Raw genomic sequence first — 13,659 nt, forward strand, 5'->3', positions numbered from 1 at the left:
ATCTGGTAGAGAACACTGCAATCACAGTGTCATATCACATGGCAAATGTGAATGAAGCGCAGCTCGAGGTGCCTGCCTGAACTAGCTCATAGGTGTCGCTCCATATTAATCATGGATTGCATGATAACTCACAACAGCATCATCATGACTAGATTAACCATATGCTATCAAAGCCAACCTAACACACTGTATTAGAATAACAGCAGCTGGTTATCAATGAGGAGCAGCAGCTCTTGTTAAAAACACGTGCACCTGTTACATCATTTGCAAAGATGATCACAGTTTGCATATAATGTCCTTATTTTACCTTTTAATCACAGCCTGGGCTGTTTTACTCTGGCTCATTAGTTTGATTAACAACACCTATATTTGTTATTAAATTAATAATTCTGTTTTTCACTTTCAAAGACGCAGAGAGAGGCTCAACCTTCCCACAGGCTCAACATGTCCCCCCCTCCCTCCCTGTGATTTATGGTCTTCTAATTTGAGATGCCAAGATCCTTCTTCTTCATTTTTCTCCTCTTTAATAAGATATGCATTCAAGTACCTTGGCTCCAATTATTGTGCACATTTATTGGCATTTACCTTTAGCCATATTTTCTAGAGGATTAATGTATTTACATGCTTTTAAGATACAGTGATTTAGTGGGATTTGGTTTTGTTTGAACAACAAAATGAGATTCATGCACAGATTAGACAAAGGATTGTGGCCTGCAACTCTTGGGCTTTGCACAGTGGCTGTGAAGGTCAGAACACAACAACAACACAACAAAATGAGTCAAAACAACAAACACATTTCTCAAAAGGTTACCATGTTATAAAACCTCCAGAAACATGGCCAACTTCAGACCCATATATTGAATGAAAATCATAAGGAAGTATTTTCAAGCTCATTCCACTACAGTAAGTCAGAGTGAAGCCTCTGTGTTACTTACTGTCTAACTGAGACCTACTTGAAACACACTGTAAACCTGGATAAGTTAGAAGAACTCAAAAAAATTGAGGCAACTGATTGCCTCAATAATTTTAAGTTTACTAACTAAAAAGCTTAATTTTGTATAGTTTAAATAGATAGATTACATGCAACATAACACAATTAATTACAGGAAAATCAAAGTACTTATTTAGTCAACTCAAATATTTTGAATGATAATTACTGAACATTTTAATGAACCACTTCAATGACATTGAGTTAACAGAACTTCAAAAAAGAATTACACAGACACACTTTTTATGTTAACTAAACATGAAATGTATTAGTCCACTTTGTCATTTTTTTTTTATTTCTCAAAAGTCATAAACATAGACTTTAGACGCTCAAAACTATTTAACTCAAAACTCAAAACCTTACAGTCTCATTGCCTTAATTACATTGATTACCAATAACTTTAACAGTTACATAAAGAGGGCTCTAGTCAGAGGATGTAATGGACCAAAGACAGTGCCTTTCACAAAAAAAGATCAATTTGCCAAATCTTGTTGACTATTCTGAAATGAATAGAGGAGGGCACAGTTAACCAATCAACTCAATTAACAGCTCATCCATTAAACCATTAACAAAGACATTCCCATCGATAACAGTCAATCCTTTAATGCCATTCAAATTTAGCATTAACATTTAAACCTGTTAATACGGTGGCCCTGAGAGCTCAATGCACTGCAACTTAAGAAAACACATGCAAAAAGACAAAACTCAAGCAAATTAAGAAAACATCTTCATCAATTTGACAACACATGCGCAGCATTTAGAAAAACGCACTGCAAAGACCACAACACAACGGAAGTGTTTCCAGAAGACACTTAAAAGTGATGCACACGCCTGGACACGCTTGTTGTTGATGCAGATTTTGACTATTACCGTCAGTGGTGTTGGAAAATGAGATAAAAAAGTAAGTGTGTTTGATTTATTTTAACATTGTGATCGCATGATTCAGTCTATTGCAGTGATCTGCTGTTAAACCACAAGCTTGTCCGGACGTGTGCATCAATTTTAAGTGTCCTCTGGAAACACTTTCGTTGTGTTGTGGTCTTTGCAGCCCGTTTTTCTAATGTGTTGTGTTGTGGTCTTTGCAGCCCGTTTTCTAAATGCTGTGCATGTGTTGTCAAACTGATGAAGATGTTTTCTTAATTTGTTTGAGTTTTGTTTTTTTGCATGTGTTTCCTTAAGTTGCAGTGCTGTGAGCTCTCAGGGACACCGTATGTTAAAGGTCTGACAGCCAGCTCTGGAAATTAATATTTTCTGTCTTCTGAAATGTTTTTCAGAGCAGAAAAAAACCCTCACAGGTATAAAAATCAGCTTTTAATAGAAGCTTCTAGAAGGCTACAATGTGAACTCCATGGCCAAGCTGTAGAACACTGACAGAGCAAAATGTCAGCTGTTAGAATAAGTTGTTATTGTCCACTGGTACTGTACTACTCACAACCATTACCAACCAGAGTAAACTTCTGAGTAAACTTCTGAGTAATGATGAAAATGTTGGACTGAAAAGTTAATTTAAGAGTCATAGTCAGTATAAACTTTGGCAGATCAGACTTCAGGCCAACGTGCAGCAAAGAGGGGAAAGTTTTGCATCAAGATAGTTTTAAATGATGTCTTAAATCTGGCATACTGCCACAGTCAAAGCTCAGGAACAACACTGAAATTCTTACTGCTGGATTTTTAACTGTGGTCATTTAGATAAAGCAAGCTCTAACTGCTCTATTAAAAACAGCATTTGCCCAGAGACACTATGTTTTTCAGTGTGGCCAAGATAAACTGTCCCACAAGTGCATAACAACGCCATATAGGAATGAAATGATAAAACAGAGACCACACTCACCAGTACTACCTTCAGACAGACCGAGAAAATCAGCTCACAACACTCATGGACTGTGTGTGCTGCGAGTCCTCTTACAGAGTCATGAATATTGCATTAGTGGGGCTCTCAAATGGACCCTTCTCATAAACATGGTAAACACACTTGAAGGCACCATAAAGCCTTTCCCATATCAGCCTGTTGTTATCATGCAGCTCCAGCGGCTCATAGCTGTCTGGATCTCATAAAAATACAGTTTAGCTCATAGTTAAAGTATCCAGACACAGATGCTTATTTTATTAGAATCCTGGGCTTTGTGAAAGATAGTTTCAGGGCTCTTAACTTTGGATAGACAGTTCATGCACATTCCTAAAGATCCTGTCATCTGTGTCTATAGGCGTTCAAATGTGCAGCACTTAAATTACGTAATGGCTGCGCGTTTGCATGAAGCCAAAAACTGCAAATGAGTATGTGGTGTCACTGAACACCTCCGCTGCAGCTGCCTAACACCTTCCTAGAACACCATGATGGATGTTACATTCAAAGAACATGGAAGTAGCATAAATTCTCAAATGACGGCTAAAATATAACACCTGACGCTAATTGAAAATGTTAAGATTCAGCATTGTTTGCATGTTTATGGTGTCAGTGCTAGATCATGTGTGAAGGACTTTTTATTGTTTATTGTTTGTCATAAAGAGTTGGTTATCATCAGCATAGCTTTGAATATTTACATGAAATTATACCTCAAAGACGCCCATTTACCGAGCCGTGAACAGCTGTATCAGTAAGATTTATCTGACTGACATGCAGCCTTCAATAACAACACAACCATGTCAGTCAGATGCAGAACTTTAACCCTTTACATACATGACATGAGAGACCTGAGTTGTTAAAATCAGCTATCAAATTTAATGACTCCTTTTACAACAACTAGTTTTCATATCTGCCATGACCAGATGAGATATTTTTAAGTATCTGTTATATCATCTTAAATAAGGATATCAATCAGCCACCTGGAAGCCCTACTGGGATTAGTTGTATAAAAAAGCTTCTGATGAGTTCTTTGTGCGACCTGTCTGTTTGTGCCTTTTTTGATAGTCTTGATATCCAAGATTTTGATGTGCAGCTTTTGTTTAGTTGGGAATCCGTTGTAATCGTAGTATACGCTCTTTAAAAATGAATTCAATCAAGTCTGTGGGTTTTGGGCGGCATGGCGGGTGGGTCTCCTTCCTTTTCTCTCAGTTAATGTAAATTTTAAGGAGATTTGTTGCCACAGCTGTGTGATTTGTGACTGTATTGAAAAGATGAAAAGAAAACATTTATATTTTTTTGCGTTACCCTTTTTCTTTGAGCCACATGGTTAGTGGCTGTCAAATAAAAACAAAGTGTGCTTTTATTGTTGTAGGGATCAAGTGTATGAAATGTGGATGAGATTAATACATTTATGTTGGGGTTTTTTCAAAGATCTGTTTATTTTAAATTTTACAAAGTACATACAAAAGATCAATGTAAACAATTAAAGCAAGTGATGTTTCTTTGCATAAGAAACACAATAAGTAAATGAATGAAAAAGCAACAAATAGTAATAAATGATAATAATTTAAAATAAAAGATGAATAAATAATTAAGAAAATAAATAATAGTGAAAATACAATAAGATAAATAGGTTAATATTTAAAAAATAAATAAGTGGAAAAGGTAAAAAAGGAATATCAATAACAATTTTTGAAAAATAATAATAATACCAAAAACAAACTGAGAGTGCAATTTAAAAAACATCACATGTGATAATCTACATCTACAGAACAACAGAGGTTGATCAGTTTTTTGTTTTTTTTTAAGTTATATTTTTGGCCTTTTTGCCTTTATTGTATAGTACAGCTGAAGAGAGACAGGATATGTGGGGAGTAGAGAGTGGGGGAAGACATGCAGTAAATGGTCGACCGGCCAGGAATCGAACCGGCGACCCCTGCTATGAGGACTGTAGCCTCTGAATGTGGGGCGCTTAGTGTAAATCAGTTTTGAGCATAAGCAAGCTAAAGGTGGAGTTTGCATCAAACCTTAAATCTACATCAGGAAGAATGATTTCATAAGAGTATTTTCCTTTCAATAAATGTTTGTCTGATCTTTGTCTGAGTGCCCGCCCCTTTGTATTTGTTATATGGATTGGCTGTATTGGTCCTTTAACACCTCATTTCTACTTATGTGTACATAAGTAGTGCATGTTAAGGTGCATTTCGACCAAGAGTTCCGGGGTCTTTTAGCCCCCAGAACTACTTTCCCCAGAACTAAAAGCTCACTGTGCTTCCATTGTTGTCTGCATTTCAACCGCAGATTGAAATCCCTGGTAGATTGTGCAAATCAGGCCAGTGATGTATGTAGAAAAAAAAGTAAATGCACTACACCACCAGAATAAAGAATAAAAACACTGCAGGTAATCTACCAATCAGACACATGCAGCATTGCAGGCCCTGCCCTCCGAAAGCCCCGGGGCCTTTGACAACACACCAGTCGAAATGCACGCAGTTCCAGGGTTAAGTCCCTAGTTCTGGGGTACAGTTCCTCCAGTCGAAAAACGCCTTTAGTGACGAAGCCACAACCAGCTACCATAGGGATGTTTGCTGCTTTTTTTACCGCTATTACTGTGAATAACTCTGTGTCCAAACCTCCATTTACTCTAGTTTGGTGTAAAGTAAGATGGCATACTTAAGTAAGAAGTTCTTTGAGTTTTGATCAACACAGTCATCTAAGAAAAGAAGCAGTTCAGAGCACTGTGAACTGACTGTTACTGACTGTAATGAAAAATGATTGCCTAGTGTGGCTTTAAGCAGCAACATATCTGTGACTAAGGGGAGTTTCATTATAGTATAATGTATGTATTTTATTAAAGCCGCAGTCATTAGGTTACACACTTTGAAAAGGAGTTGAAAGGACGCTTGTAAACGTTGGTTTGCTTTTCATCAAACAATCATCACCTCAGGTGTGAGAACAAAAGTGTTATGTAAACCTGCTAATAGAAGGTAGCGTTCAGGATTCATTTTAATGACTGGGGGTCAGCGTTGTTGAATGAAATATATATAATTAAAGGCTAATATGAGACGGTCTTGCGCTACGTTTTTAATGCAGCCTCACTGGGGTTGCAGCAGACACACAATTATGCCTCGCTCGTTAAATTGACTGTTATGGTACGACTGGCTGCAAGTTCACAGAATTGATCTACATTAATTCTATCCAATTACCTCGCAGATCAAAGAAAGCTTGCAGCATTTATTTTTTTATTTGACCATTTTTCTAATGCATTAGGTTATGTATTATCACAAGGACTTAAGGAAGAAAGCCACTTACTTGTCTAGGTGATGCTCCAGCTTGAGAGTAGCTTTTAATCCATCTTGTTACTTAATACATTGTAAGGTCCTGCTAATGAAATAATGTTAATACATTCACACACACGGATTTTGAAAGCCTGTTGTAGCTTGAAAGCTTAAAGGAAGGCATATGTTGTTTGATTCAGTCTGACTTGCTAAATAACACGGCTGACCACTGGCTTTCACCTTTCTTTTTTTAAAGGGAACCTTTGGACCCATATTTCTCGGGGATGTTTCGTCCCACTGGGAGATGCATGATGGGACGGCAAAGGGAGCGAGGAGATTCATAGGGTGTATCAGGGAACTTCAGGTCAACTCAAAGGAGATTTACCTGATGGGTGAGGCGGTGAGAGGGAGAAACATCAAGAATTGTGACCCGCCTGTCTGCCAGCACCTTCCCTGTCGGAACGGAGGAACATGCATCAGGTACTGGGTCACCTTTTTACACAAGTGAAAAAATGACTTTACTTTTAAGCTTGAAAGATATTAACCCTTTCATGACCGGCTAATAAAGTTAGTATGTTAATGCTCCTGAGAAGTTTCTAGCTGGTAATGAAAAATACTTCATTTAAAGGGAGGTCTTTTTATGACAACTGCAAAAAACTAAATCAGTGACAACATTGTTTGTTTCTGTATTATTTTTAAAACCCTGAGCTACAGCCACAGGGTAGGTGACAGTCAAAATGATTTCCAACCATTTTTTTTTTTTACTTTTTAATGGCAAATTAGTGACACATTTGACTGTTGAAGAAAGCAGGGTGATACTCTAGCCAAAAAAAATACCTATATTTGAGCGGGATGGATTAAACAAAAACATAAGAGGTACCAGTTTGTCCACAGATGGTGCCAAAATCAACACAAACCAAAAGTTCCTCACAGGAGCTTTAAGGGGAAGTCTCACAGAACTTTTCTTGTTGGTGGTGGAAGAAATGCTGCGTGAACTGTGAATACATTTCCCTAAACAATGCATATAATGTTTCTTTGATTTAACATATTTATTAAGGGTTGAACTGTAACAAAGTTGCATTAAAATAATTGGGGGGGGGGGGTGCAGCATTTATCTAAGGTGCAAAAATTAGAAAATTAGATTTATACTGAATCAATGCGTTTACTGTTGAAATGTAAGTTTCAATAATGCCAAGAAATTGATTTAACCCCTGGTAGCATTTTAAATAGGGCCATTTATACGTTAAATAATAACAATAATAATAACAATAGTAATAATAATAATAAAAATAATAAGATTTATAATAATAACAATAACAATAATAATAATAATAATAATAATAATAATAATAATAATACATATAAATCATATTGATAATAATAATATCAATAGCAATATTAATATTAATATTAGTAATAATACTACTACTACTAATAATAATAATACTACTAACAATAATAATAACAATAATAATAATAATAATAATAATAATAGTAATAATAAGATTTATAATAATAACAATAGCAATGATAACAATTATAATAATAACAATAATAATAATAATACATATTAATAATATTAATGATAATAATATCAATATTAATATTAATAATAATACTACTAATAATAATAATACTACTAACAATAATAATAACAATAATAATAATAATAATAATAATAATAATAATAATAACAATAACAATAATAATAATAATAATAATAATAATAATCATAATCATAATCATAATAATAATCATAATAACAAACACTTAATAATAATAATAATTTGATAATATTTTGAGTTGACAGACAAAAGGGCTGGGAAATAATGGCACAAACAACAAATGAATTCCTTTGGACTTCATATTGAAAGAGTTCAGACTATGTTTGCATGGAGAGTTATGGAGATCTGATATTCCTAACTTATTGATTTTTACTTTTCCTGTGAGAAATCAGCCAGTCACTCCTCATGATGAACAACTAAAAAAAATTGAAAAACCTTCTTCATATTCTGACTGATTTAAACGTCTTCAGAGGAATGTATTCTCAGTTCAGCTTGTACTTAAGTTAAGGGGTTTAAAGCTGGTTATGAAACAGACTGAAATTATTCATGTTTCTTCTACATGACCTGCAAAGGGCAAACAAGACCATCAGCTTTTATGTAGCAGCTGCTGCTGGAGGCAATGTGAGTAACAGCACGCTGCTGAACCAGCTTTTGTTTGATGAACAAAAGAAAGGGATACAGTTAACTTTTAAAAGAAGCAGAATGAGACACTTTACCAGAAAACCCAAGAAAAATCCGAAGTTCCTCACGGGAGCTTGGGACACTGGGATTCTGGTTTAGAACAGTTGGTGGAGCAGGCATTCCACAAACAGAGGTTAAAGTGGTGGTGTATGTCATTCCCACTCTATCCCTACATTTCCTGTCCCTGTTAAACTTTTCCATCAGATAAAGGCAACAATAGCCCCGAAAAGAACCTTAAAATGAAATTATAAGACTAATCTACAGATGTTACTTAAATTAGATTTAAAATAGTGTCTTTCTTCCTGTAAAAATGCTGGGGATTGTACGCTTAAAGGGAACTGAGCTACACAAAAGTAATAGAAAGTAAGGACAATTTTTCCAATCATCATTTTGCTATAGAAAATAATGATCATAAATAAAGATGAAGATTTCTAGATAATCTTCCATACACTCTATCGTCAACCTGCTGTTTACTCCCCACCAACGTTCCCCAGTGTGAAGTAGAGCTGTCAGAGCCTCTCTGTCTGTACAGTACTATGCATATATATTCAAGTTTAAATAGTTTTCCCCAATCTCTACAAACATGAATGGAGCTGTGGCTGTGCAACAGCAGCTTTGAGCACAAACTAGCCCAGACAGCCAGCTAGTGAAATAACAGTTTTGGCAAAAGAACCAACCATTGCTTCATGCAAAACTGTTCAGTTTTCTGGTTTTTCTTATCTGCGCTGTACAAAATTTCCATTTAGAGTTGTTTTAGGCAAACTGTACATTGTGAGATTATGGGCTTGGACTCTATCAACAAAAACACACATTCTTGATTTTTAAATTGCATTAAAGGGCAAAAGTTTCATCAGAGCATTGATTTATTCATGGCTAATTCTGTTTAAGGATGATTTGACTCTGTGAAAAAAGTCCCTCTTACTGGTGTTAAAGTTTGAAAACTGTGAGTGGGTAACACATGCATGCTGTGTCATATCCAAATCTGTCAGCTTCACAACAAACAAACAAACTGGTGCAAAGGCTGCAGCTCTGCAAGCAGATAAACTTCTCTCTTTTTTTTTCAAGTTTCAGTTCTCCACGAGTTTTTAGTGCTGCTCCAATTAAATGTCCAACTCAGAATAAAATGTGCAGGCGAGAAAGAAACTGCCGGCTGCAGAGTGATAGCGCAGGCTGTCTGTGGGGCCAGAGTCAGCTCGGCGGCTGTGAAGAAGAAGAAGAAATCACTTCCTCTTCTCCTCACTGAGGTCACAGAGTGGTGCATTGAACTTTCTGCTCAGTTTGGGTTTTTCAGCCAACCTCCTGACTTGACTTCTGGTTTTGGTTTTGACATCGTTTAACATTTGATGGAGAGAACCAACCACAATGTCCCATAGCAGTTATTTATCATGCAGGGGAGAAACTTAGGGAGGAACTCTGCTGTTGCATCTTTAAACTTAAAATCTTTTTTGTTAAGTAGAAATACATTTTCTCTTTAAGTCCGCTGAAACCTGTCAGCTCAGCAACAGCCAGAGAGAAGAAAAGGCCTGACTGCAACTGACCTGTGCACCATGAGCTCCTGATGAACCACAACCTTCTCTCATTGTACTCATCCAATAATAATAAAAGAAAAAGACAGAGGCGAATGAAGTAGAGAAAGAAGGGGGAGTCAAAAAACGAGAAGGTGAAGGAAAAGAGGGAGGAAGGAGAAGAGACAAGGAGTGGAGGAGAAAGAAGGACAAGATTTAGAAGAGGGAGAAAAAGGAGAAGGAGAAAAAGGTAGAAGGAGGAGGACAATAAGACAAAGGAAGAAGGAGAAGAAGGAGAAGAAAAAGAAGAAAAAGAAGAAGAAGGAGGCAAGAACTCAAAGGAAGGAGTAAAATAGGATGGATGACTAGAAGACAAAGGAAGGAGGAAAAGAAGGATGACTAGAAGACAAAGGAAGGAGGAAAAGAAGAAGGATGACTAGAAGACAAAGGAAGGAGGAAAAGAAGGATGACTAGAAGACAAAGGAAGGAGGAAAAGAAGAAGGATGACTAGAAGACAAAGGAAGGAGGAAAAGAAGAAGGATGACTAGAAGACAAAGGAAGGAGGAAAAGAAGAAGGATGACTAGAAGACAAAGGAAGGAGGAAAAGAAGAAGGATGGCTAGAAGACAAAGGAGGGAAGGAAAGAAGAAAGAGGACTAGAAGACAAAGGAAGGAGGAGAAGAAGACAAGGGAGTAAGAAGAAGGAGAAGAAGAAGGAGGACAAGAAGACAAAGGAAGGAGATGAAGAAGGAGGATTGAAGACAAAGGAAGGATGAGAAGAAGAAAAGGACAAGAAGAAAAATGAAAGAGATAAAGTAGGAGGACAAGAAGACAAATGCAGGAAAAGAAGAGGGAGGACAAGAAGACAAAGGAAGGACAAGAAGACAAAAGGAGGAGGATGGGGAAAAGAAGTCAAGGGAATAAGAATAACGAGAAGGAGAAGAGGGAGGAAGGTGAAGAAGAAGAACGTGGAGGACAAGAAGACAAAGGAAGGAGGAGAAGGAGTACAATAACATAAATGAAGGAGGAGAAGAGGGAAAAGTAGAAAATGCAGGAAGGAGGAGTAGTAGAAATGTGAGGAGAATTAAAAAATCAGAAAGACAAGAAGCAGAACATTTTTTGAACATTTCACTAATATATATAAAAACAACATGAACAGCTCAGTTTATGTAATCTAAAAGACCTGAAGAGACAAAGTTTGAAGAGATCAAGGTTGAAACATGAATAAGTATTTACACAAAGTTGAAACGAGGTGGTTTGTTCAAACAGAGCTGCACGTAGGAAACGATTCAGAGTCGCTGTTGTCAGTCTGTAACAATGAGTCTGAAAGCAGGATTTCAAAGCGGAGGCAGTGTCAGAAGACTGAACACTAACCAGAGAAGCAGAGGACTGTTTGAAAGCTGAAGTGCTGATACAAAAGGCTCATCCTGTCTTTATTGTGGAGTCTGGAACAGCCAGCGGGCCTAACCCAGAACATCTTAGAAGTCTTTTTGGAGGGTAAGAATTAAAAGTACAGTAATGCACTTCAGCATCTGCTCATGGAAAACTTCATAGGACATATGACTTTCTTTTTTTTTAGATGGATCCTAAATAATTCACTTCCCCTTCCATCCTAATGCTCAGTAGAGGAACTACCTGGGCCAAACTTAGCCCCTTGTGCCAGACCCAAATATCCAAAGATTGGTCCCTCCTTCATCTTCATGTACTCCAGCTCATCAGACTGATCACATCCCACTTACCTTGTCTTTTGAGGTTTACATTAAGCTCATAAGATGCTCTTTTACCTCCGGTTATCTAGAAAATTGCCACCCAAATGTCTTTTTCATTGTGTCATGACTTTAACTTAACCGTTGCTTTTATTAAACAGGATATGAAACAAGGCACCGTGAATATTGGAATATGAATGACTCACAGCAAACCAATTAAGAGCCGGTGGCTTCGTGGTCACATTAGCTTGTCATGTGAGAAACAGCAGGCCTGGCAATTACGGCTGTGATGAATACGTGTTAATGCAGGGAGCTCTTGAACCACACAGCGTGCAGAGGTCACCGGGAGTTCACAGAGAGTGTTTCATTCTCCTAGCTGCTCTGGGCTGCATCGACGTATGATAATAGAATGACAGAGGATTTTGATTGTGGGTTCAGTTGGGGTGATTTCAGTGCTGTCCCTATTTTCATGTGGGTTTCTGTTCACTTAGGCATGTAGGAATATCAATGATAAAGCATGAGAGGATAATGGCCTGCGGTTTATGGGCGATACATACAGATTAGGTATTAAAGGGACATGAATGTGAAAGCCTGGCAATGTGCAGCCAAGGACTATGGCCTTTTTATTCTTCAGGGCCAGGTCTGTGATGCTGGATATGAGCGTCAGTTTTAAAGGTGACATATCATGCAAAATCGACTTTTTAATGGTTCTCTACCTGAAATATGTGTCCCTGGCATGTCTACAAACCCCCCGAGAATGAAAATAATCCATTCTGCCCCTGTTTTGATTTCTCCACCTTTCTGTAAATGTGTGTGAAACGAGCCGTTTCAGACTTTCGTGTTTTTGTTACGTCACAACAATATCCGGTCTGTCACGGAGTCAGAGCTCGGAGCTTGTTCAGACCCTAGACTGTATAAAATACAACTCAACTCCTCCTCTGTTTTTCATTACCTGCACACGTGTGCTAACAAGGAGCTTAGGAGGGAGACATTCTAGTTGTAGGCTGTCTTAATAAACACAAAGGTAGGTTTTACTCCCCACGTCTGCAGATTTGAAGATCTAGTGGGTGATTTTTATTTGTCATGGAAAAGTGCTAGCGCTAGTTAGCATAGCCACATAGCTACATGTTGGTAGCTGTAGCTGTAGCTGTAGCTGTAGCTGTAGCTGTAGCTGTAGCTGTAGCTGTAGCTGTAGCTGTAGCTGTAGCTGTGTACCAAGACATACTGTACGTCTACATACTGACAAATAAAACAACAAGTAACACAGAATCTGTGACCAATCCTTCAGAAGGTCCTGCTGTCTTTCTGGTAGAGGTCGGTTTTACTCCCCAGGTCTGCAGATTTGAAGATCTAGTGGATGATTTTTATTTATCATGGATAAGTGCTAGCGCTAGTTAGCATAGCCACATAGCTACATGTTGGTAGCTGTGTACCAAGACACACATCGACATACTGATAAATAAAACAACAAGAAACACTAAATCTGTGACCAATCGTTCAGAAAGGTCCTGCTGCAGGCGCCTCTCCGTCAGGATCAGATTCTGGATCAGATTCAGAGGGTTGAAGTAACGCTATCTCTGAGCAGCTGTGTATATTCAGCCAACATGTAAACATTAGATCAACGTGCCGGAGAGCCGAGGGCACATCCACTACCTGAGGGGGCGTGGTCAGAGAGAAAACAGAGTGTTCTGAGGAGGGCTGAAGAAGAGGGGTTTTCAGGCATGCCAAAATCTGATTTCAAAGTGTTTTTTTGAGCATAAACTTTAAAGACATGTTTTGGGGACCTCTTAGACCAATATATATTGATGAAAAAAGCGTGATATGTCACCTTTAAACCTCAGAATCGTCTTGATTTGAGTCTAAATACAGCTGATGGAAGTGTAAGAGCAGATATACGCAGCTTCAAGGATGTGCAAACACTCATGCTGTAAGTACAGTATCTCACAAAAGTGAGTACACCCCTCACATTTCTGCACATATTTAATTATATCTTTTCATGGGGCAACACTGAAGAAATGACACTTTGATACAATGTAAAGTAGTCAGTGTACAGCTTGTTGAACAGTGTAAATTTACCGTCCCCTCAAAATAACT

At 37.6% G+C, this 13,659-nt stretch overlaps 1 protein-coding gene across 1 annotated transcript in view; it reads left to right on the forward strand.

The window, feature by feature from the left end:
- eys (eyes shut homolog) overlaps window positions 1-13,659 on the forward strand; it is a 286,827-nt gene that overhangs the window by 235,419 nt on the left and 37,749 nt on the right. Inside the window, exon 44 of the mRNA XM_034681752.1 lies at window positions 6,366-6,589. Within this exon, the coding sequence (XP_034537643.1) occupies window positions 6,366-6,589 (224 nt within the window). The remainder of the gene's footprint in view (window positions 1-6,365; window positions 6,590-13,659) is intronic.

This window comes from Notolabrus celidotus, chromosome 4 (genome assembly GCF_009762535.1).
Source record: "Notolabrus celidotus isolate fNotCel1 chromosome 4, fNotCel1.pri, whole genome shotgun sequence".
NCBI classification, from domain to species: domain Eukaryota; kingdom Metazoa; phylum Chordata; class Actinopteri; order Labriformes; family Labridae; genus Notolabrus; species Notolabrus celidotus.